Below are 25,483 nucleotides of genomic sequence, written 5' to 3'. Positions count from 1 at the left end.
GTTAATCATATGGTCAAAACACTCTGATTCTCAGAGATTTTTGTGACTGGTCTTCTGTTTGTTTTTTTCAGGATTCCGATGCTAAGCTCCAAAGCCACACAGCTTTTCTATTTCAAACACTTTATTAAATTAAATGTACTCTACATTACAGCTGGTGAGAATCCCTTAACAGTGAGACCAATGCAGTTCTGCTGCCCAAGGAGGGACAGGATTGCGAGGACACAGTGTATATCAATGCACTGTAGAAGCTCTCTGAACAGCAGGCGCAGGTGGACATTGGCTGGTTCTGAGGACCAAACGATCCCCACACTGTGCAGTTTCTCCAATACTAACTCCTCAGGGGATAGGGCTGCATTTGGGCCATGGAGGGCTATGTCTACCATTGGCATCTGCCCAGTGCCCCATACAACTAGCTGGAGTGCTAGGCTGTGGTCTTGGCCCCAGAAGCATTTCTTTTTGAAAAAGAGATATATTTGCACTATTTTGGATTCTGTATTAGCATTAAAATTTTAAACTACAGTATACAGTTCTGATGTAATGCTATAATTCTATATGCAGGCTACATATATAAAAATATATATTTTATGTGTAAACTTAAATAGAAGAAAAATATAAACTGAAAATATACAAACCTGGCCATCTGAATCAAAAGCCAAGCAGGCAACTCCATGTGTATGCACATCCTTAAGAACAGAAAGAGTCAGTACACTGTAGGAATCCCAGATGCAAATGTAAGGGTCCTTCCCAACCTGTCCAGTAGCAACTAAGGTTTTATCTGGGTGTACAGCCAGGCTAGAAGAGAATATAGTTTAAACCCACACTTAATTCTCTAGTTCAGCACAATATTGTAGAGTAATCAAAGATGAAAACAAATCACTGATTTTTTTCAGTTTTCAAAAATCCCAACTCCTTTAACATATCAGAACCTTCATAGCAACAATCTCTAGGGAAGAGTATTTCAAATTGTTTCCATCTTAATTTAGCTTGCTAAATTTAAACAGTATGTTCAACTGAGACAGATTAAGACGATCAACACATAGTACAATTCAGCACACAGTCAGATTTTAGCTAGTGTATTGTCAACAAAAATATAAACTATTGTATTTTAAATAGTTTCATTTATCTGATAGACCTGTTTCTTCCATGGGCCTCTCTTTGTATTTCCATGGTTTTAGAAATTAGTATGCACATTTCAGTTCAAATTTAAAAAAAAAAGTAAGCCAGCAGCTGAGTAAAATGTATTTTTCACAATTAATTTAAACTACAGGAAGGCCTTCATCATCATCGTTATATATTTTTTAAAGAATCAAAACCTCAGAGGGGATGGGGAGTCAAACTACTGCTTCTACCTCTGAAACAAGGAATTGCATGTGTTTATGGATATATTTTTAGTTACTAAATCCTCAGGAAAGCTGAAATTTCCTGTACCTATATATTTTACCTTATTTTCTCTGATATTCAAGAAAAATTAGCAACAGCCATATCAAACAGTACTCGTGCTACCTCCTTTTTGTATATAGATAGCAATGTTTAAAAAATACTATGCTGGGTTTTTAGTTATGTAACTATGCTGGGTTTTTAGTTATGTAACTCCCATTGGGGTTACAGAGAAACTGATTTTGAACACTGCCCTTATGCATCTCTTTAAAAGTAAATATATTATAAAGTATGTCAAGCAACATTCTTACACTCTTTGTTATTTGTATATGCTTGTTACTGCAAAATAGTATAACCCAGGCCCCGCATACTCTGCTGCAAGGTAAACCTAAATTCACTGACCAACCCCCTCCCCCCCGCAAGCCCCAAAAGCCCCCCCGCCCAAAACAAAAAACAAAAAAACTTGTGGTATATCATGCTGTTCCAGAACATCAAATTCAAACCAACAAAACTCAAACTTAGTAAAAACCAGGAAATGAAGGGTAAGTTTCATATCAATCTTTTGAAAACCAGGAAATACAGAATTAGGAGAAGGGATGTCAGACCCCGCACAGAGGAGCAGGCAGTCCTCACCCCAATATCTCCCTACTCTCCTGCCCATATCTCAGCTGGCTTTCACTGAGAGTCCCTGGCATAGCAAACTGCAAATTCAGAGGCAGCTTCAAATAAATATAAAAATGGAGTTTACAAAACGAGACACAAAAAAGAATACAATCAATACAGTAGCCAGGGCTGGCTCTACAGTTTTTGCGCCCCAAGCAGTGAAAAAAACTGCCCCCGCAGACAGCAAAAGGAAGAAGCTGCCACTGATTTGCCACCACAGCGGGCGGAACAGAGAAGCTGCCGCCAAATTACTGCCATGGCCGGAGGAACTGCCGCCCCTTTCTAACTGCTACCCCAAGCACCTGCTTGGAATGCTGGTGCCTGGAGCCGGCCCTGACAGTAGCCCCTGTTTTGTTTATATTGTTAAGTTCAATTTTACAATAGTCTAGTATTATCAATTTTTCTATTGGCAATGAATATTTATGTTGGAGTAGTCAGAGGAAACTAGAGATTTGAGAGCTAAGCTTGAGCATGGCTGGGGGAGATGGAGGCATTGCCCCCCCAAACTGCAAGCCTCTGGCAGGCACAAAATTCCCCCCCTCCCACACACACACACACACACACAAAGCCCCATTGGCCTGACTGGGGCTGCCCCCCTAAATATAGAAGTCAAACTATGCCTATGGAGCTAAGTAGGAAATATTTGGAGCTTTTGGCACAGAAGAAGCACGGAGGTGGTTTAAGATTGTGGGATAAGAACATTAACTGGATGTCTGCTAAAATGATCAGCAGTGAAATAGGTAACTATCTGAAAAGTTTCATCATTCCTTTTTAGAAATTACCCATTCAGATGAATGGGACACTTACAGTGTTCTCAGAAGTATCATTTCAGGATGACTACAGATTCAGGAGACAACAGTGAATCAGTTTACACTCTGTTCATGTTTACTTCCATAAAAGTTACACATGGGGAAAAACACTTAGAATCTGTGGTAGGAGGTGATTTAGAAGGCTAAATATCTAGCTGGACCACATAGGGCTCAAATTAGAACATCTTTCACTATGATTATTCTGTAACTAAATACATTGTTTGGAAGAGAATTACCCAAATTAATTGTGGCTGTCCATTAAAAAACCCCGAAAGAATAGAGAATACTTTTGAGGAATAAGCGTATTGGAGAGCACGCTATTTAGTGTGTTGCCCTATTCCTTTAGGTGCCACCATTTTGTTTCTGTTCTAGGAATACAATAAAGAAGTAGCCAGGGCCGTAATCAGGGTGGGGCAAGTGGGGCAGCCACCCAGGGTGCAAAGCCATAGGGGCAGAAAGATGGGGCCAGAGGTGCCCCCCCAACCCAGACAGGCTGGGTGGCCTGCTGAGGTGAGGTAGAGGTGGTGTTCCCTCCCTGAGCCCCGTCTGACGTCACCGGACCAATCCACGTGGCATCGCCACTCTCCCCCAAAAACATTCCTCCCCAACCCGTGAGGTGTGCGCCCCACAGTTTGCAAACCTCCATGGGGTGGTCACCTGTCCCCCTCCCCATTATGAATAATTACATGTCACCTCTGAATGGGGTGGAAAAATGACCCCCAAAAATGGTATGGGGTGCAAATATGCTTGTTCGCCCTGGGCACTAAAATGGATCTGGGGGTAACCACATTAGGACCTAACCCAGCTGAAATGAGCCTCCCCACTGCTGCTTGCTCAAAGGAGCTCTGATTTTTTCCTGGTTTCACAGGCTGCTCCGTTTGAGGGGAAAGTACTCCCTGTCTAGAACATATTGAATGCAACATCATTTTCCCATAGCCATTCTCTCCACAGGAATGCAGTGTATGTCTGAATAGCAGTTATGTGGTTGTAATTTTTAAAGATGCTGCCACTGAATTGCATTTATGTCAGATTGAAAGAAAAGGGGAATCTGGAAGTTAAAGGGTATGTCTACACTTTGAACTGGGGATGCAATTCCCAGTTCAAGGAGACATACCTGCACTAAAACAGAGTGTCGCTGTGATGGCACTAGCAGTGGGAGGAGCTAGTCATCTGGAGTATGTGTTTAGGGCAGGGGTTTTCAACCTTTTTTCATTTGCAGACCCCTAAAAAATTTCAAATGGAGATGTGGAACCCTTTGAAAATCTTAGACATAGTCTGTGAATCAGCAGGGGTATATAGACCACAGGTTGAAAACCTCTGGTCTAGGGTCTCAGAGCATCTAGCCCCTCCTGCTGCCATGGCTACACTGTTTCTAGTTCAATAGCTCAATCAGAGCTAATGCAGGTACGTCTCCTCGAGCTGGAAATTATATTCCCAGCTCAAAGTGTAGACATACTCTGAAGATTCACACATGTCCCTCTAAAATTTATCAACTATAACTTCAACAAACACTCACACCCAGATTCCAAGATTCACCTACACACTAACTGGGTAGCAGGGCTAGAAGTTCTCTGCTCATCTGTGTCTACCTTCACTGCATCCTGATGACAAAGTATTTCCCCTCCTAGTCATCTTTTTTCTTAAAGCATGTGTGTGTGTGTATTATATTACACACACACACAGAGTTTCCCTGTCTTTACCACACAGGTTAAATTCAAATGTTCATGGTTTAAGCATTAACCTTTCTTTCAAGTGATCCAAAGGATTACTAGTGTAAGAACATAAGAATGCCCATGCTGGGTCAGACCAAAGGTCCATCTAGCCCAGCATTCTGTCCTCCAACAGTGACCAATGCCAGGTGCCCCAGAGGGAATGAACAGGTAATCATCAAGTGATCCCTTCCCTGTTGCTCATTCCCAGCTTCTGGCAAACAAATGCTAGGGACAACCCCATCCTGGCAAACAGCCATTGATGGACCTATCCTCCATGAATTTATCTAGTTCTTTTTTGAACCCTGTTATAGTCTTGGCCTTCACAACATCCTCTGGCAAAGAGTTCCAGATTGACTGTATGTTGTATGAAGAAATACTTCCTTTTTTTTGTTTTAAACCTGCTGCCTATTAATTTCATTTGGTGACCCCCAGTTCTTGTGTTATGAAAAAGAGTAAAAAACACTTCCTTATCTACTTTCTCCACACCAGTCATGATTTTATAGACCTCAATCATATCCCTTAGTCGTCTCTTTTCCAAGCTGAAAAGTCCCAGTCTTATTAATCTTTCCTCATACGGAAGCCGTTCCATACCCCTAATCATTTTTTTTCCCTTTTCTGAACCTTTTCCAATTCCAATATATCTTTTTTGACATGGGCACCCACAGCTGCACGCAATATTCAAGATGTGGGCATACCATGGATTTATATAGAGGCAATATGATATTTCTGAAGTGGGTTCTTGCCCATGAAAGCTTATACCCAAATAAATTTGGGCCACAAGGACCCCTTTTTTAACGATTCCCAACATTCTGTTCACTTCTTTGACTGCCGCTGCACATTTGAGTGGATGTTTTCAGAAAACTATCCACAATGATTCCAAGATCTCTTTTTTGAGTGGTAACAGCTAATTTAGACCCAATCATTTTATATGTACAGTTGGCATTATGTTTTCCAATGTGCATTACTTTGCATTTATCAACGTTGAATTTCATCTGCTGTTTTGTTATCCAGTCACCCAGTTTTGAGAGATCCTTCTGTAGCTCTTCGCCGTCTGCCTGGGACTTAACTATCTTGAATAGTTTTGTATCATCTGCAAATTTTGCCGCCTTACTGTTTACCTCTTTTTCCAGATCATTTATGAATATGTTGAATAGGACTGGTCCCAGTACACACCACTATTTAGGTCTCTCCATTATGAAAACTAACCATTTATTCCTATCCTTTATTTCCTATCTTTTAACCAGTTACCAATCCATGAGAGGACCTTCCCTCTTATCCCTTGACAGCTTACTTTGCTTAAGAGCCTTTGGTGAGGGACCTTGTCAAAGGCTTTCTGAAAATCTAAGTACACTATATCCACTGGTTCCCCTTTGTCCACATGCTTGTTGACCACCTAAAAGAATTCTAACAGATTGGTGAGACATGATTTCCCTTTACAAAAACTATGTTGACTTTTCCCACACAAATTATGTTCATCTATGTGTCTGACAATTATGTTTTTTACTATAGTTTCAACCAGTTTGCCAGGTACTGAAGTCAAGCTTACTGGCCTGTAGTTGCCAGGATCACCTCTGGAGCCCTTTTTAAAAATTGGCATCGCATTAGCTATCCTCCAATCATTTGGTACAGAAGCTGATTTAAATGATAGGTTACAGAGTACAGTTAGTAGTTCTGCAATTTCGCATTTGAGTTCCTTCAGAACTCTTGGGTGAATACCATCTGGTCCTGGTGACTTATTACTGTTTAGTTTATCAATTTGTTCCAAAACCTCCTCTAATGACATCTCATTCTGGGACAGTTCCTCAAATTTGTCACCTAAAAAGAATGGCTCAGGTTTCAGAATCTCCCTCACATCCTCAGCCGTGAAGACTGATGCAAAGAATTCATTTAGCCCTGGTCTATACTATGGAGTTAGGTTGAATTTAGCCGTGTTAGGTCGATTTAAAAATGACTGCGTCCGCACAACCAACCCCGTTCCGTCAACCTAAAGGGATCTTAAAATCAACTTCTGTACTCCTCCCCGACGAGGGGAGTAGCGCTAAAATTGACCTTGCTGGGTCAAATTTGGGGTCGTGCGGATGCAAATCGACAGTATTGGCCTCCAGGAGCTATCCCAGTGTGCTCCATTGTGACCACTCTGGACAGCACTTTGAACTCCAATGCACTAGCCAGGTACACAGAAAAAGCGCCAGGAACTTTTGAATTTAATTTTCTGTTTGGTCAGCGTGGTGAACTCAGCAGCACTCAGCAGCACAGGTGACCATGCAGTCCCTCAATCATCTCCATCCCTGAGGTTATCGCAGATTAGAAGGCGAAAAGAACGCACTCGCAATGACATGTTTTCCAAGCTGATGCAGTCCTCCTGCACTGATAGGGCACAGCTTAATGCATGGAGGCATTCAGTGGCAGAAACCAGGAAAGAATTAAGTGAGCGCGAAGAGCAGAGGCAGGACGCGATGCTGAGGTTAGTGGGGGAGCAAACGGACATGATGAAGCATCTGTTGGGGGGAGTAAACAGACATGATGAGGCATCTGTTGGAGCTGCAGGAAAGGCAACAAGAGCACAGACCCCCGCCGCATCCACTGTATAACCGCCTAACCTCCTCCCCATGTTCCATAATCTCCTCACCTAGATGCCCAAGAACGCAGGGCCGGGGGGAAGGCTCTGGGCACCCAGCCACTCCACTCCAGAGGATGGCCCAAGCAACAGAAGGCTCTCATTCAAACAGTTTAATTTTTAGTGTTGCTACAATAAGCAATGTGGCCTTTTCCTTCCCTCCTCCCCCACCCTACCCGGGCTACCTTGTCCGTTCTCATTTTTTTAATTAATAAAGCAAGAATGCATGGTTTCAAAACAATAGTTACTTTATTTCGAAGGGGGGAAGGTGGTTGGCTTACAGGGAATTAAAATCAACAAAGGGGGCGGGGTTGCATCAAGGAGAAACACACACAACTGTCACACCAAAGCCTGGACAGTCATGAAACTGGTTTTCAAAGCCTCTCTGATGCACAGTGTGCCTTGCTGTGCTCTTCCTATCGCCCTGCTGTCTGGCTGCTCAAAATCGGATGCTAGGCGATTTGCCTCAACCTCCCACCCCACCATAAACGTCACCCCCTTACTCTCACAGATATTATGAAGCACACAGCAAGCAGCAATAACAATGGGAATGTTGGCTGCACTGAGGTCTGACCTAGTCAGCAAACAGTGCCTGCGAGCTTTTAAACGTCCAAAGGCACATTGTACCACCATTCTGCACTTGCTCAGCCTATAGTTGAACTGCTTTTTACTACTGTCCAGGCTTCATGAGGCATGAGAGCAAGGGGTAGGCTGGGGTAGGTGCAACCATGCGGTGCTGCTGGCTGGGGGAGCAGCCTGAGGCAGAAGCCTCCAGCTCGCAAAAGAGCAGGAGAGCAGAATTGCAGCGGAAGCAGTGGAGCCGTACACCATGCCCTGGAGGTTGCTAGGAGCCGGGCAGGGAAGAACCCCCGGCCAAGCTACATGTCCGATGAGGACGGCTACCAGTCCTACTGCACCATCTGCTGCAACAGCAGCGGTGACAGTGCACTGAGCGGGCTCCATGCTTGCCGTGGTATGGCGTCTGCACGGGTAACCCAGGAAAAAAGGCGCAAAACAATTGTCTGCCGTTGCTTTCATGGAGGGAGGGGCGACTGATGACATGTACCCAAAACCACCCACAACAATATTTTTGCCCCATCAGGCATTGGGAGCTTAACCCAGAAGTCCAATGGGCGGCGGAGACCCACAGTGCACCACTCCATAAATCGATGCTAGCCACAGTAGTGAGGATGCACTCCGCTGACTTAATGTGCTTAGTTTAGACATATGCAATCAACTATAGAAAATTGAAGTCTAAAAATCAACTTCTATAAAATCAACCTAATTTTGTAGTGTAGACATACCCTTAGTTTCTCTGCAATGGCCTTATCATCCTTGAGTGCTCCTTTAGCATCTCAATCGTCCAATGGTCCCACTGGTTGTTTAGCAGGCTTCCTGCTTCTGATGTACTTAAAAAAAATTGTTATTACTTTTTGAGTCTTTGGCTAGCTGTTCTTCAAATTCCTTTTTGGCCTTCCTAATTATATTTTTACTCTTCATTTGCCAGATTTTATGCTTCTTTGTATTTTCCTCACTAGGATTTAACTTCCACTTTTTAAAGGATGTCTTTTTGCCTCTCACTGCTTCTTTTACTTTGTTGTTTAGCCACAGTGGCACTTTTTTGTTTCTCTTACTATGTTTTTTAATTTGGGTATATATTCAAGTTGAGTCTCTATTATGTCTCTGAAAGGTTTCCATGCAGCTTGCAGGGATTTCACTATTGGCGCTGTACCTTTTGATTTCTGTTTCACTAACCTCCTCATTTTTGTGTAGTTCCCCTTTCTGAAATTAAATGCTACGGTGTTGGGCTGCTGTGGTGTTTTCCCCGCCACAGGGATGTTAAATTTAATTATATTATGGTCACTATTACCAAGGGGTCCAGCTATATTCACCTCTTGGATCAGATCCTGTGCTCCACTTAGGACTAAATCAAGAATTGCCTCTCCTCTTGTGGGTTCTAGGACTAGCTGGTCCAAGAAGTAGTCATTTAAGGTGTCAAGAAACTTTATCTCTGCATCCCGGCCTGAGGTGACATATACCTAGTCAATATGGGAATAGTTGAAATCCCCCATTATTATTATTATTATTCAGCTGACAGTCCCGGTGTCTCAGAGTCCAACATACCAGGTGCCATAAACTATGCTGAAGTGGTCTTGGCAGCAGGGGAGTGTTTTTTCTTAGCTGCTTCCTGTGGAGGTGAAAGCTCAGCCCACTTTTTTGTAGCCTTCTTGGGCAAAGGCCCTCTAGGAGGAGCTATTGTGACAGGACCTTTGTCAGAGGCTGCTGTTGGCGACTGTTGGCCGGGCCGGTCCTCAACTCAGGATCTGAGGCTGGTTGCAGAGATTTTTCCATTGTATAAGCTTAAATTGGAGATCCCTCATTTTCCTTGTTCTGGCCTTTCGATTATGGCAATGCGAGCACTTCTGAGGGATATGTGTCTCTCCAAGACAGCAGACACACTGTGCGTGTCCGTCAGAAACAGGGATTGACAGCCTGCATGTCAGGCACCGTTTTTAATCCCAGAAAGCCAGGCATACCAGATAGTTTTCTGTCCCAGAATGGGGGGGAGGGGAGGAACGACACAGTAAAACTCTAGATAAACTGAAACTTATTTTCCTAATAAGGAATATAAGGATAGAAGAAAAACAACTTTTGTTTGGTTGGTTTTTTTAAGAAAGTAAGATAAAATAAGTAGGAAGGGTAAGAATAACTACTAACTAACTGCTAACTAAACTATTTTCCATAAATGAATCTTATACTAAATGTAGATAAAAGGAGCTGCTAAGTGCTCCGACTCAAGCCAAAGGCAGCAGAGAAGGAACGGAGGGACGGTTGGTCATGCAGTGTTATGTAACCACCGGAGGCAGCGTGAGATGGCGACAGTGCATGGACAACCCAAGCAGGCACTACTATTAAAAATCTTCGATTACAAGCACAGGGCACATGGACACCTAAAGTGGAGCACCTTACGATTTTAGACACAATATCTAGCTACAGCTAATAACTGGAATTTTAATTCTGTGTATTTCAAATATTGTTGATTTTGTATTTTAAAATCTTGAGCAAACACTTCCAAAAATAACCTAAAGTTTTAGACTCTTAAATAAGTAGCCTGATATTTCCAATGTTCTGATAATCCAGCATCTCCCATTGGGAACTGCTAGGTGATCTACAATTTGAAAATCTAGACAGAAATATTATTTAAGTACTTTGGGCCTTGGTGTTACATAAAGTTATGAACATGCTTAACTTTAAGCACATAAGCAGTGTTATTGACACCAATGGTATTACTGACATGATTAAAGTTAATCATGTGTTTAAAAGTTTGCAGAATCAGGACCTAATTATGTATTTAGAACCCTAAAGTAAAAGCTCTAATTTAAAAAAAAAAGTTATTTTTTCTGAATACAAAGTTCTCTACAAGTTCAGTTCAACTTCCCATATCTGGCTGGGGGCAGGAAACAAGAGATGTCTATGTTATCCCTATTTTATCTGAGAAAAATATAATTAAGTTAGAATATTTGTTCAAAACTAGGAGGTTAAAGATAGGCCATAGTAAAGATTTACCAAACAAGATAATCAGTCTCGTTGCTAGTGCTAGTGCAACTTGGTCATAACTTTATAAGGTCTTGAAGTGGATCACCAAGCCATACACCTCCTTAGAGAAGTTTGGGTTCCAAATCTAAACATTTGACTCAAGCTCTTGCTCATTCCAGTCTCGACAGTGACATTTTAAAATGTGTACAAATTACTACACAAAACCAGGAAAACTACTTTAGAGCAGGAAATGATTATTTGCCTTCCCTTAAACTACAAGAATCATTTTAGAAAGAAAAGATACTTTTGGAGATGGATACTACTGCAATAGAAATTGTGTTGGTAGAGTAAGTGTTTACCATCTGGCAAGGCCACCAGACCAGAAAGATTCACTAATGAGTTTTATAAAAATGTTTAATCGGTCTCTACTGGAACACATGATTGGCACATATAATTATTCTACTTTAACAGGGATCCTGCTGTGGATGCTAAAATAATGAGCATTGCTATTTAAAAAAAAGAAAACGGCATATTCCCAAAAGTCTGTGCTTCATTATAGATTGTTTTCATTAATAAATTCTTGGTCAAGGCCTTGCCTGTTCATCAATTACCATATAAATCAAATCCCCCACAACCAGGCTGTGAGGAACTATAACTGACGGGGGAAAGTGTACAGCAACAGGCTAGTAACTGTACAGAATGCATGTATTCTTATTGTCTGGAACAATTCTATCAATACAGGGCTTCAGATAGGAAATACTGTAAAAACCCCTATAAATGTAATATCAGTATTAAATATCCAGCTTTTAAATGGAGCAACTGTAACTGTTTCTAAACTGCACTTTTATGAATAGTCTGGTGTTTTATTAATATGAAGTTTTTAAATACAGAACTAGTGAACAATTCTCAGATTTTAGAAACATTAATTAAAAACAACAATATCTAAATAATATTTTATATATTCAAGAGAAAGTCAGTAAGTTTGCTTTATGCATTCCACAAATAAGGAAGAAACAATAATCCTTAGGTAAAATTGTAGTGCATTAAAGTTATCTTTTAATTATCTTTCTCTATCTAGTCCCACTGTAATTTTTTTACACTAACAAAAATTGCCACATGCCTAACCCTGGCCCCAGCCCTGATCCCCCTCTCGCACCCAAACTCCCTCCCAGTGCCCACACCCTGCACCCCCTCCCGCATCCCAATCCCTTGCTCAGCCCTAAGCCCCTTTCCTCACCAAAACTCCTTCCCAGAGCACTCTGAACTCCTCAGCCCCAGCCCCCTCCTGCACACCAGAGCCCTCATCCCCACACCAGAGCCCTCATCCCCTTTCTGCACCTCAAGCCCCTGCCCCAGCTCCCTCCCACACTCCAATCCCTCACTTCTGGCCCCACCCCAGAGCCCACACTCTCAGCCAGAGCCCTCACCCCCTTTCACACCCCATCCCTTGCCCCAGCCTGGTGAAAATGAGAGAGTGAACGAGAGAGCAAGCGATAGAGGGAGGGGGATGGAGTTAGTGGGGAGTGCAGCCTTGGGGAAGGGGTGGGGCAGGGGCAGGGCCTCGGGGCAGGGCAAGGGTGTTCAGTTTTCTGCAATCAGAAAGTTGGCAACCCTAGTCCAAGTCACTCTTTACACCAGTAAGTGCATATACAGTAGGGGTTTGCATTAATGCAACACCACTGCAGTTACATTGGTATAGGCACACCAGTAACTAAAATCCGAGTGTAGGCATGCCCTTAAACTTGCCTGCTTTCATTTATAGCCTTTGAGTGGCATGCCTGATTATCTTCCCCTGAGTAAATATTTTTCATTTCATCCAACTTTATAAACATTGATTAAGCCTCAACACCTCTCTGATGCTTGGTAACATGGCCATTTTACAGACAGGGAAATTGAAATACAGAGAGAGTGTCCTGACTGATTTCATATATGAACGGCTTGTCTACATTAGTTTTTGTATCCATTTAATTATATTGTTTAGAAATTGGTATAGTTAATTGGAACAACGTATATGTGCATTCACACTAGGAACTGTACCACTTTAATTATATTGGTTTCTAAAACTGATATATAGTTAAAAATCATTACAAACACTTATGTAAATCAACCCTAAGTCAGTGGCAGAGCCAGGAACAGTGCTGGCTACAAGTAGGGGTGCTGGAACAATTTTTATAGTGGGGGTGATGGAAACCATGTCTTTGATGTTTGTTATTACTACTACTGGCCAGGGGGTGCAGAAGCACCCCCAGCAATACTGGCTACAAGTCACTCACTCAAATTATTAGTCAAATTTCTCCACAGGGTACTGTGCAAGAAATACTGCCCTCCCCCCCGCAACTATTAGCAACTCCTATAATTATTATTTCCGTGCAACCAGGAAAGAGCAGCCCACAGCAGGTACAGCAAACAAAAACACTAACAACTGGAACAGTTACTCATTATAAGCCATTCATTTCTTTGTAATAACTGCAGAAATGGATCAAAAGGAAAGAAATTGAATGGCTAACACTGTAGTGCTATTTAGTGGGGTTAATATATGTTTAGTTACATATTATATATTTCTAGACTGTGATGAAAAGTGTTTTTTATCTTTTTAGGTCTTGCAAAAAATATTTCCAAACCTATGCTGCTGCTGCTGCTGTTGAAAAGTTACGTATTAGATTTCAAAACACACCTCGTATGGAAAATATGTTTAACAGAAGCGAAGTAAAGGCCTTCGTATGCCAAAAGCACTATTTATGAATATAATGCTGGAAAGTCACTGATTTTCATCTTGCTTTTATATTTCCAACACAATAGCTCCACATCACAACATACATCTTCATCGCAAGAACTGTATTTCATTCACTGACTTCACAGAATACCGGTTACCTCCTAAGAGCAGCACAGATCTTTTGGCCTTGTTACATCAATCACAGAGATGACAATTGAGACCTACCATATATAATTTCTTACTTAAAAACATCTCCCTTCAGAATCACTACAATCTACTTATACAGGTTTAAATAACCTGGCCTAAAGAAACTGGCTTTTATAATAGACAATCACATTTTTAAAAGTTATCATCATACACTCTTGAACATGGAAAACTTTCATAGTCCAAGAAATAAACGTCTAAATAAGGGCTAAGAAAAACAGGAAACCCCTTCCCAACCTGAATTTTGTAATGCACATTGGAAAACACAATTGCAAGTATACATATAAAATGATGGGGTCTAAATTAGCTGTTACCCCTCAAGAAAGAGATCTTGAAGTCATTTTGGATAGTACTCTGAAAACATCCACTCAATATGCAGAGGCAGACAAAAAAGCTAACAGAATGTTGGGAATCAAAAGGCATTACGAAAGGCATAGCTAATAATACTGAAAATATCATATTGCCTCTATATAAATCCATGCTACGCCCACATTTTGAATATTGAGTGCAGATCTGGTCACCCCATCTCAAAAAAGATATATTGGAATTGTAAAAGATACAGAAAAGGGCAACAAAAATTATTAGGGGTATGGAACAGCTTCCATATGAGGAGAGATTAATAAGACTGGGACTCTTCAACTTCGAAAAGATATGACTAAGGGTGGATATGATAGAGGTCTATAAAATCATGATTGGTCTGAAGGAAGTACATAGGAAAGTATAATATACTCCTTCTCATAACAAAAGAATTAGGGGTCCCCAAATGAAATTAATAGGCAGCAGGTTTAAAACAAATAAAAGGAAGTATTTCTTCACACAATGCACAGTCAACCTGTGGAAGTCTTTGCCAGAGGATGTTGTGAAGGCCAAGACTATAACTAGATAAATTCATGGAGGATAGGTCCACCCATGGCTATTAGCCAGGATGGGCAGGAATGGTGTCCCTAGCCTTCATTTGCCAGAGGCTGGGAATCGACAACAGGGGATGGATCACTTGATGATTACCTGTTCTGTTCATTCCCTTTGAAGTACCTTGCATTGGCCACTGTCGGAAGACAGGATACTGGGCTGGATGGACTTTTAGTCTGACCTAGCATTGCCATTCTTATGAGAGTCATAAAGTGTTGGATGAGAACAGTGAGCTGAGTGAAAATTTTTCCAAGGGAACAAATTTCCATTGAAAAATACAGATTAGAAAAAATGTAAATATTTCACAAGAACATATCAATTTCATTGAAATGTTTTACTTTGTTTCAATACGGTCCAAGTGTTTAATTTCAATGTTATCATTTTTCCTAATACATATTAATTATATATGATAGTTGAACAAAGCACTTGGACCTTATCAAAACAGAGCAATTAGGTACTTCTAAATGCATTTTTTTCACAAATTTTGTTTCATGAGAAATTCCAACACTTTAAAATTTCCAGATTTCAACCAACTGTAGAACAGAACTTCTGAACCTTCACAGGCAACTGTACCTATTTACCAGATTCAGGGCTTAAGGATTCTTCAAGGAACATTGATTTTCCTCCAGAAGCTCGACTCCCTACTGAGAATTTTCTTTGTCATCAGCAGAGGCATGACCAGCAGAAGAACCAGGGAAGGAGGAGGAAGCAGCACCTGCTCCATTCTACAGCTTGAGTTTCCAACAGTGAGCTTTTTTTCTGTTGTTTTCCCTTTGTTCTCAACTCTTTTCTGGCAGCAGATCAAACAGTGACCTCTGTATTCCTCCCCTCTCTCCTGGCACTGTCTACAGAGAGATACTATACCCTTCACTACAGGAGAAATAGTAAAGATAGCAAAGAGGGAGAAGGGTGAAAAAAGGCCCAGTTTACTCCTACTACCAGCAGATCAAGAAGAAGCCATGAGGAGAGGTGCTCATTAGTGGTTGCCAAGGCTTGCTGTCTCATTTTTGAGAGTGCAGGATATTCCTCCCACATTGCCAGATCCCTCCTTTTCCCTTTGTCTTTTATGACCAGTTCCTTCCTCATCACCACATATTTTTCCTATTTCTGGGGTAATGGAGGGAACAGGTGCTTCTCCCTACTGCCTCTCCCCTGAAGTTGCTCTTCTGTGTTGTATTTGCTGGCAGGTGTGTCTGCTGTGCCCTTCAGCCATTGTTGATTACATTAATAGCAAGTCTCCGTGAAAGAGCAACTGGAGGGAAAGGGAGGTGGGGCCTCAAAACAAAAATAAAAATGACTTTGTTTTATGTAAAGATCAAGATTTGTCATTTATCTACTTTAACCATCATTTTTAAAAGTGTGAGGAACAGCCAAAATAACACACTCACTTCTGACAAACTGGGAATGCACTGTGCTCAGTTGCTTAATAATCCCTTGCAGAGGACAGCCAGTCATGTAACAGTAGCAAAAGCTTGACATGTAGAACCCATATGGGTATACAAATCCATTTGATTAGAGAATATGCTATCACAATATAAAAGCTAAATAGAAGATAAGGAAATAGATGGTACTATGAGTTCACACTCATAATTAGAGAGATGGGGAGGGAGAACATGCAAGATATTGTAACAAATCTGTGGCCATCACAGTTTGTCACTATACTACACACCATGACCACCTGAAATTCACAGCCACGGTGGGGACAGAATTCCAATCCTTTATTCTCCAAAAGCACATACCTCTATCAAAGAAATAAAGGAGAATTTTTGTGGTCGGTTACTGTAGCAGTATATGACCTATGACATATAATATTTTTTTATTTAAACATGTCTATTTTGCCTAAAGGCCAACCGAGAGTGGGGCCCTATTGTGCTAGGCACTGTACACACAGAGACTAGTAGATGGTCCCTACCCTGAAGAGCATACAATCTAAATAGACAAGACAGACACAGGGTGGAAAAATAGGTATAAACACAAGCAGAGTGAACAATGGGATGGTGGCAAACAACATGTTAATTTCATGATTTTTTGGGGAAGAGGAAGGAGTAGGTAAACTAAATGGAAAGAAAAAGGAAGGGAAGGGGTGACAGAGACAGGGCAGGGGACACAAGGGTAAGAAGGACAGACATGGAGTGAAACTGAGATGAAAAAAATGGAAGGAAAGGGAGTATTGGAGCAAACAGCCAACCAGCACAAGACAGACAGAGTCCAGTCAAAACTGTAGAAAGTTCTCCAAATGTCAAAATGACCAAAGGTCCTGTATTTGGCTGCTTCTACTAGCTGGAGCTGATTCTGTCACGCAGTGGTCAGGGGATTTGAGCAGGGGATTGGACTAGATGACCTCCTGATGTCTCTTCCAACCCTAATATTCTATGATTCTATTACTAGTACACAGACATTTTGTTAAGTCTTTAGAGATTTTCCAAGTGAGTAGTTATAAACTTTTGATCACATCTATAAGCCACAGTGCACATTATTTGGTCCTGGTAACCAACAGCAGAAAGGAAAACACCAGTTTATAAAATAACACATCCATTTACTTGCCTCACTTACAATAGCCCCACTGACTTCAACAAAAGGTGAAAAAAGAAGGAACTTCAGTGGGACTACTTGTGTGAGTAAAGTGAACAAGAATCAGCTCTTGGTAAATAACTGTGTGCTACTACAGTCTAAAGCCCTCTTCAAAGCCCTCTTATCAAGGAACAAATCTACTGAAGCTAGAAAATCAACATAAAGATCTATTTTACAATATAAACTAATTGTGAGTTTACTAACATTTTTATACAAGGTGGTGTGTATATTGAATTCCTATAGAGACTGAAATACTGTTTGAGGGCAAGGAAATTATTTGTTCTGAGTGTTGCTGATGTCTTTGGAGAATTTGAATGATATCTCCATTGTGGATATGTCAGATGCCAACTGTTCCAGAAGCTCTACTGATGAATCATAGAAGCATTTGAGAAGCTACAAGGGATACAAACTGTTGCCTTATTTTCTTATCACAATACACTGAAAATGAAAATCAGTAATAAATAGTACACATTAGTATTTTTTAAAATATCTTTACATTAGTGTTAGTATAAATTATTACTATAGAAATCTATTGCTATTAGCTATTTAAAATGTCTTTTTTGCATCTTTCATAACAATAATTTATACTTTATAAAAGAGCTCCAAAAATTCACCATCATAGAAAGGAATACTGAAATATTCCTTTAATTATTTTAGACAATATTAGAAAACATTTAGCTCAAAATTTTCAATACAATTCAATCTCCTCAATTATTAAGAATCTTGACAGAACAGACCCATATGGCTGCATTACAATCTACTAAAGAGGGGAATTGGCAGTAACAGTGCAAAGTTACATGGGGGAAAATGAAAAGTAGGCCAGAATTGAAAGCTAAATAGATACTGATCACATAATTCAAATTACCCAACCCAATAGAACAGGGCAAGTAACAACAAAAAAAAGAAAAAATACTTCAGAATTAAATGTTTTGAGAAAAAGGTTCTACAATTTTCATTCCAGCCAGTTGTGATTTATACTCACGAGTGCTGTGTATAGAACAGTTTTGGCATATTTAAGCGGTGACACTGAACAGAATGGCACTGCAGCACAATCTGATCACAGAATCATTGAATATCAGGGTTGGAAGGGACCTCAGGAGGTCATCTAGTCCAACCCCCTGCTCAAAGCGGGACCAATCCCCAAATAAATCATCCCACCCACGGTTTTGTCAAGCCTGACCTTAAAAACTTCGAAGGAAGGAGATTCCACCACCTCCCTAGGTAACGCATTCCAGTGTTTCACCACCCTCCGAGTGAAAAAGTTTTTCCTAATATCCAACCTTAACCTCCCACAATGCAACTTGAGACCATTACTCCTTGTCCTATCATCTGCTACCACTGAGAACAGTCTAGATCCATCCTCTTTGGAACCCCCTTTCAGGTAGTTGAAAGCAGCTATCAAATCCCCCCTCATTCTTCTCTTCCGCAGACTAAACAATTCCAGTTCCCTCAGCCTCTCCTCATAAGTCATGTGTTCCAGTCCCCTAATCAGTTTTGTTGCCCTCTGCTGGACGTTTTCCAATTTTTCCACATCCTTCTTGTAGTGTGGGGCCCAAAACTGGACACAGTACTCCAGAAGAGGCCTCACCAATGTCGAATAGAGGGGAACGATCACGTCCCTTCATCTGCTGGCAATGCCCCCACATATACATCCCAAAATGCCATTGGCCTTCTTGGCAACGATGGCACACTGTTGACTCATATCCAGCTTCTCGTCCACTGTCACCCCTAGGTCCTTTTCTGCAGAACTGCTGCCAAGCCATTGGGTCCCTAGTCTGTAGCGGTGCATGGGATTCTTCCATCCTAAGTGCAGGACTCTGCACTTGTCCTTGTTGAACCTCATCAGATTTATTTTGGCCCAATCCTCCAATTTGTCTAGGGCCCTCTGTGTCCTATCCCTACCCTCCAGTGTATCTACCTCTCCTCCAGTTTAGTGTCATCTGCAAACTTGCTGAGGGTGCAATCCACACCATCCTCCAGATCATTTATGAAGATATTGAACAAAACCAGCCCCAGGACCGACCCTTGGGGCACTCCACTTGATACCGGCTGCCAACTAGACATGGAGTCGTTGATCACTACTTGTTGAGCCTGACAATCTAGCCAACTTTCTATCCACCTTATAGTCCATTCATCCAGCCCATACTTCTTTAACTTGCTGGCAAGAATACTGCGGGAGACCATGTCAAAAGCTTTGCTAAAGTCAAGGAATAACACGTCCACTGCTTTCCCCTCATCCACAGAGCCAGTTATCTCGTCCTAGAAGGCAATTAGCTTAGTCAGGCATGACTTGCCCTTGGTGAATCCATGCTTACTGTTCCTGATCACTTTCCTCTCCTCTATGTGCTTCAGAATTGATTCCTTGAGGACCTGCTCCATGATTTTTCCAGGGACTGAGGTGAAGCTGACTGGCCTGTAGTTCCCAAGATCCTCCTTCTTCCCTTTTTTAAAGATGGGCACTACATTAGCGTTTTTCCAGTCGTCCAGAACTTCCCCCGATCGCCATGAGTTTTCAAAGATAATGGCCAATGGCTCTGCAATCACAGCTGCCAACTCCTTTAGCACTCTCGGATGCAGTGCATCCGGCCCCATGGACTTGTGCTCGTCCAACTTTTCTAAATAGTCCCGAACCACTTCTTTCTCCACAGAGGGCTGGTCACCTCCTCCCCATGTTGTGCTGCCCAGCGCAATAGACTGGGAGCTGACCTTGTTCGTGAAGACAGAGGCAAAAAAAGCATTGAGTACATAAGCTTTTTCCACATCCTTGGTCACTCGGTTGCCTCCCTCATTCAGTAAGGGGCCCACACTTTCCTGGACTTTCTTCTTGTTGCCAACATACCTGAAGAAACCCTTCTTGTTACTCTTAACATCTCTTGCTAGCTGCAACTCCAGGTGTGATTTGGCCTTCCTGATTTCACTCCTGCATCCCCGAGCAATATTTTTATACTCTTCCCTGGTCATTTGTCCAATCTTCCACTTCTTGTAAGCTTCTTTTTTGTGTTTAAGATCAGCAAGGATTTCACTGTTAAGCCAAGCTGGTCACCTGCCATATTTACTATTCTTTCGACACATCGGGATGGTTTGTCCCTGTAACCTCAATAAGGATTCTTTAAAATACAGCCAGCTCTCCTGGACTCCTTTCCCCCTCATGTTATTCTCCCAGAGGATCCTGCCCATCAGTTCCCTGAGGGAGTCAAAGTCTGCTTTTCTGAAGTCCAGGGTCCGTATTCTGCTGCTCTCCTTTCTTCCCTATGTCAGGATTCTGAATTGGACCATCATATGGTCACTGCCTCCCAGGTTCCCATCCACTTTTGCTTCCCCTACTAATTCTTCCCGGTTTGTGAGCAGCAGGTCAAGAAGAGCTCTGCCCCTAGTTGGTTCCTCCAGCACTTGCATCAGGAAATTGTCCCCTACACTTTCCAAAAACTTCCTGGATTGTCTGTGCACCGCTGTATTGCTCTCCCAGCAGATACCAGGGTGATTGAAGTCTCCCATGAGAAACAGGGCCTGTGATCTAGTAACTTCCATGAGTTGCTGGAAGAAAGCCTCGTCCACCTCATCCCCCTGGTCCGGTGGTCTACAGCAGACTCCCACCACGACATCAGCCTTGTTGCTCACACTTCTAAACTTAATCCAGAGACTCTCAGGTTTTTCTACAGTTTCATATCGGAGCTCTGAGTAGTCATACTGCTCCCTTACATACAATGCAACTCCCCCACCTTTTCTGCCCTGCCTGTCCTTCCTGAACAGTTTATATCCCTCCATGACAGTACTCCAGTCATGTGAGTTATCCCACCAAGTCTCTGTTATTCCAATCACATCATAATTCCTTGACTGTGCCAGGATTTCCAGTTCTCCCTGCTTGTTTCCCAGGCTCCTTGCATTTGTGTACAGGCACTTGAGATAACTTGCTGATCGTCCTTCTTTCTCAGTATCAGGCAGGAGCCCTGCCCTTTAGCGCGCTCCTGCTTGTGCTTCCTCTGGGCTTACCTCAGGGCTTTGGTCTCCTTCCCCCAGTGAACCTAGTTTAAAGCCCTCCTCACTAGGTTAGCCAGCCTGCTTGCGAAGGTGCTCTTCCCTCTCTTCGTTAGGTGGAGCTGTCTTTGCCTAGCACTCCTCCTTCTTGGAACACCATCCCATGGTGAAAGAATCCAAAGCCTTCTCCCCGACACCACCTGCATAGCCATTTGTTGACTTCCACGATTCGACGGTCTCTACCCAGTCCTTTTCTTTCCACGGGGAGGATGGACGTGAACACCACTTGCACCTCAAACTCCTTTATCCTTCTTCCCAGAGCCACGTAGTCTGCAGTGATCCACTCAAGGTCATTCTTGGCAGTATCATTGGTGCCCACATGGAGAAGCAGGAAGGGGTAGCGATCTGAGGGCTTGATGAGTCTGGGCAGTCTCTCCGTCACATCGTGAATCCTAGCTCCTGGCAAGCAGCAGACTTCTCACTTTTCCTGATCGGTGCGGCAGATAGATGACTCAGTCCCCCTGAGAGTCCCCGACCACCACCACCCACCTCCTTCTCTTGGGAGTGGTGGGCGTGGAACCCCCAACCCTAGGAAAGTGCATCTCATGCCTTCCAATCGGCGGAGTCTCCTTCTGTTCCCTTCCCTCAGATGTATCATCTAGTCCACTCTCCGCATTAGTACCTGTGGAGAGAACACGAAAACGATTACTTACCTGTATCTGCGTTGCTGGTACATGGACGCTCCCCTTTCTTCTTCTGGAGGTCACATGCTGCCAAATTTCTTCACCGTCCTCCTGTCCCCACAGTGCAGCCTGCTCTGAATCTTCAGAACGTTGTGTCTGTAGAAGCATATCCTGATGTCTGTCCAGGAAATCTTCAGTTTCTCTTATGCAACGCAGGGTCTGATTCCTGATCACACATGAATTTTGGTAGCACAAAGATCACAATTCTGATGGGAGATATTTTTATCATCTCTTTTTGAAACTCTGAGATTCAGCCTGTGAAATGTAGTCTCAACAGATTTTATCCCAGCTGCACTTACAAATAGTCTATTTGACCACTTAAAGTCAGGCAAAACAGATTATCCCTGTTCTCATGAAAGGTCCTGATGAGCATGGAGTGGTCAGCAGAAGCTATCCAGGACTTCTTTTCCAGGTTGGAGTGCAGCTGCAGGTCAAGGAAATCTATTGTACACCAATAGCCGAAGTGTACCATTCTCTACTGCATAATTCTCAGTGTGAAAGCAACATACATCAGCCTCCCCTTTCAACTTTCACCTGCAAGCATAGATCCTGCGTTTCTATCCTAATATGATTCTAGTTGCATTAACATCAAAGCTCCCCAGCCTCCTGTGAACATTCTCAAATAATCACAGGAACCACATTAAGATGAAAATGCTAGTTCTGTATAAAGAAGACAGGAGAAGAATGAAGTATGGTGAAGTGAGTAGCAGAGATGGATGGTATGTGAAATGTTAGGAGTCCCTTTCATGAGGGGAGGAATAGCTCAGTGGTTTGAGCATTGGCCTGCTAAACCTAGGGTTGTGACTTCAATTGTTGAGGGGGCCATTTAGGGATCTGGGGCAAAAATTGGGGATTGGTCCTGCACTGAGCAGGGGGTTGGACTAGATGACCTCCTGAGGTCCCTTCCAACCCTGATATTCTATGATTCTATGAAAGAGACAAAGATGGAATGGTAAGGGGGAAGTCCATGAGCACATCTGAGGGAAGACAGATGGAGAGACATTACTAGATGGAAGATAAATTGGATTATTTTAGAGTTGTGAACAGGTATGTAGACAGTCTGTAACAATCCAGAGGGAAGTTCCAGAAATATTTTCAATGGTGAAACATAAAACTTAAATAAATAGCTCCTTATGTAGACAGAGCAGCAAGCTGCCAAAATTATAACTTGGAAGAGGGAGGGATGAGGTACTTCTCTGATGTCTCAAAGCTTCACAATAATCTCCTGTGCTGTTTCCATTCATTGTTCTGAAACTAGAGTGCTGGATGCATCACTGTCTGCAAATGATAGCAGCTAAACAGAAAAGCAGGGATAGTAAGCAAGCATACACAGTTGATCCCAGCAGCCCCACCTCCATAAGTGTGATTGCTTTGACTATAGAGTAAGGGAAGGAGAGGCAGACATACAGATCTAAGCATTGTTAATGGGTAAAATTAGTAAGAAAAGAATGAATCAACTAACTGAGACAAGAAAAACAAATAAAAGCTGAAAATTAAAAACAAAATGAAATGAGAGGAATGGATGTCTTTTCTTTGGCATTACTATTCTTCCACAGTATATGTATTTAAAAAAAAATTACGGACCACCCCTCCCCCAGATTTGGGATTTAAAATCTCACACACCTTTTATTTCTTTCCTTAAAATCTCTTTCTTTGCTCTTCCTCCTCCCCAATACACTTTGAATCTGCTGCTGTTCCAGTTACTACCTTCCAAACATTTGCCTCCAAAGCCAAGTGAAAGCTTCAGTAGCCCTCCGCAACCTCCTGCCCACAAAGCCCACAATTAAAAAAATCTTTATTGCAACAGGTGCTGCTCTGCTTCCAAAACCACTACACTCATGTTAATTCACTAGAATACAGGATGTTGCTCTTCTGCCTCTTCATTTCAAGTTTAAACACAATATGCTACATGGACAGAATAAAATACTGACATCAGTGAAGTTACACCAGGGGTGAATTTTGCTCAACATGTTACTAGCAAAAAAAAAAGGGGGGAGAATAAATTAGATTAGTTATAAGTAGGGCTGTCAAGCGATTAAAAAAATTAATAGAGATTAATCACACAGTTAAAAATATTAATCGTGATTAATCGCACTATTAAACAATAATAGAATACCATTTATTTAAATATTTTTGGGTGTTTTCTACATTTTCAAATATATTGATTTCAATTACAACACAGAATATAAAGTGTACAGTGCTCACTTTACATTTATTTTTATTACAAGTATTTGCACTGTAAAAAAACAACAGAAATAGTATTTTTCAATTCACCTAATACAAGTACTGTAGTGCAATCTCTTTATCATGAAAGTTGAACTTACAAATGTAGAATTATATACAAAAAAATGCACTCAAAAATAAAACAATGTAAATTTTTAGAGTCCACTCAGTCCTACTTCTTGTTAAGCCAATTGCTCAGACAAACAAGTTTGTTACATTTGCAGGAGATAATACTGCCTGGTTACTGTTTACAGTGTCACCTGACAATCAGAACAGGCATTATTATGGCACTAATGTAGCCAGAATCGCAAGATATTTACATGCCAGATGCACTGAAGATTCATATGTACTTTCATGCTTCAACCACCATTCCAGGGGACATGCATCCATGCTGATGATGGGTTCTGCTCAATAAGAATCCAAATCTCATTATCTGAGTCAGATGCCACCAGCGCAAGGTTGATTTTCTTTATTGGTGATTCAGGTTCTGTAGCTTCCGCATTGGAGTGTTGCTCTTTTAAGACTTCTGAAAGCATGCTCTGCACTTCGTCCTTTCAGATTTTGGAAGGCACTTCAGATTCTTAAACTTTGGGTCAAGTGTTGTAGCTATCTTTAGAAATCTCACATTGATACCATCTCTGCATTTTGTGAAATCTGCAGTGAAAGTGTTCTTAAAATGAATAACATGTGCTGGGTCATCATCCAAGCCTCCTATAACATGAAATATATGGCAGAATGCAGGCAAAACAGAGCAGGGGACATACAATTCTCCCCCAAGGAGTTCAGTCACAAATTTAATTAACACATTATTTTTTTAACGAGCATCATCAGCATGGAAGCATGTCCTCTGGAATGGTGGCCGAAGCATGAAGAGGCATACAAATGTTTAGCATATCTGGCACGTAAATGCTGACTTCAAAAGTGCCATGCAAATGCCTGTTCTCACTTTCTGGTGACATTGTAGATAAGAAGAGAGAGCAGCATTATCTCCTGTAAATGTAAACAAACTTGTTTGTCTTAGCGATTAGCTGAACAAGAAGTAGGACTGAGTGGACTTGTAGGCTCTAAAATTTTACATTGTTTTATTTTTGGATGCAGTTTTTTTGTACATAATTCTACATTTGTAAGTTGCACTTTTACAACAAAGATTGCACTACAGTACTTGTATGAGGTAAATTGAAAAAAATACTAGTTCTTTTATTTATCATTTTTACAATGCAAATATTTGTAATCAAAAAATAGTATACACTTTGATTTCAGTTACAACACAGAAAACAATATATATGAAAATGTATAAAAACATCCAAAATATTGAATACATTTCAATTGGTATTCTATTGTTTAACAGTGCAATTAAAACAGTGATTAATCGCGATGAATTTTTTTGAGTTAATCGTGTGTGTTAACTGTGATTAATTGACAGCCCTACT

General features: G+C 41.6%; 1 protein-coding gene across 3 annotated transcripts in view; it reads right to left on the bottom strand.

Annotated features, from left to right (window-relative positions):
• EML6 (EMAP like 6) overlaps positions 1–25,483 on the bottom strand; it is a 317,359-nt gene that overhangs the window by 277,634 nt on the left and 14,242 nt on the right. For all 3 annotated transcript variants that reach the window (XM_078852321.1, XM_073339283.1, XM_073339272.2), the window contains exon 3: positions 633–792. In XM_078852321.1, coding sequence (XP_078708447.1) covers positions 633–792 — 160 coding nt within the window. The remainder of the gene's footprint in view (positions 1–632; positions 793–25,483) is intronic.

This window comes from Lepidochelys kempii, chromosome 3 (genome assembly GCF_965140285.1).
Source record: "Lepidochelys kempii isolate rLepKem1 chromosome 3, rLepKem1.hap1, whole genome shotgun sequence".
NCBI lineage: Eukaryota > Metazoa > Chordata > Testudines > Cheloniidae > Lepidochelys > Lepidochelys kempii.
The sequence above is the reverse complement of the archived record's forward strand: the minus strand, read 5'-3'. Positions and strand labels throughout refer to the sequence as shown.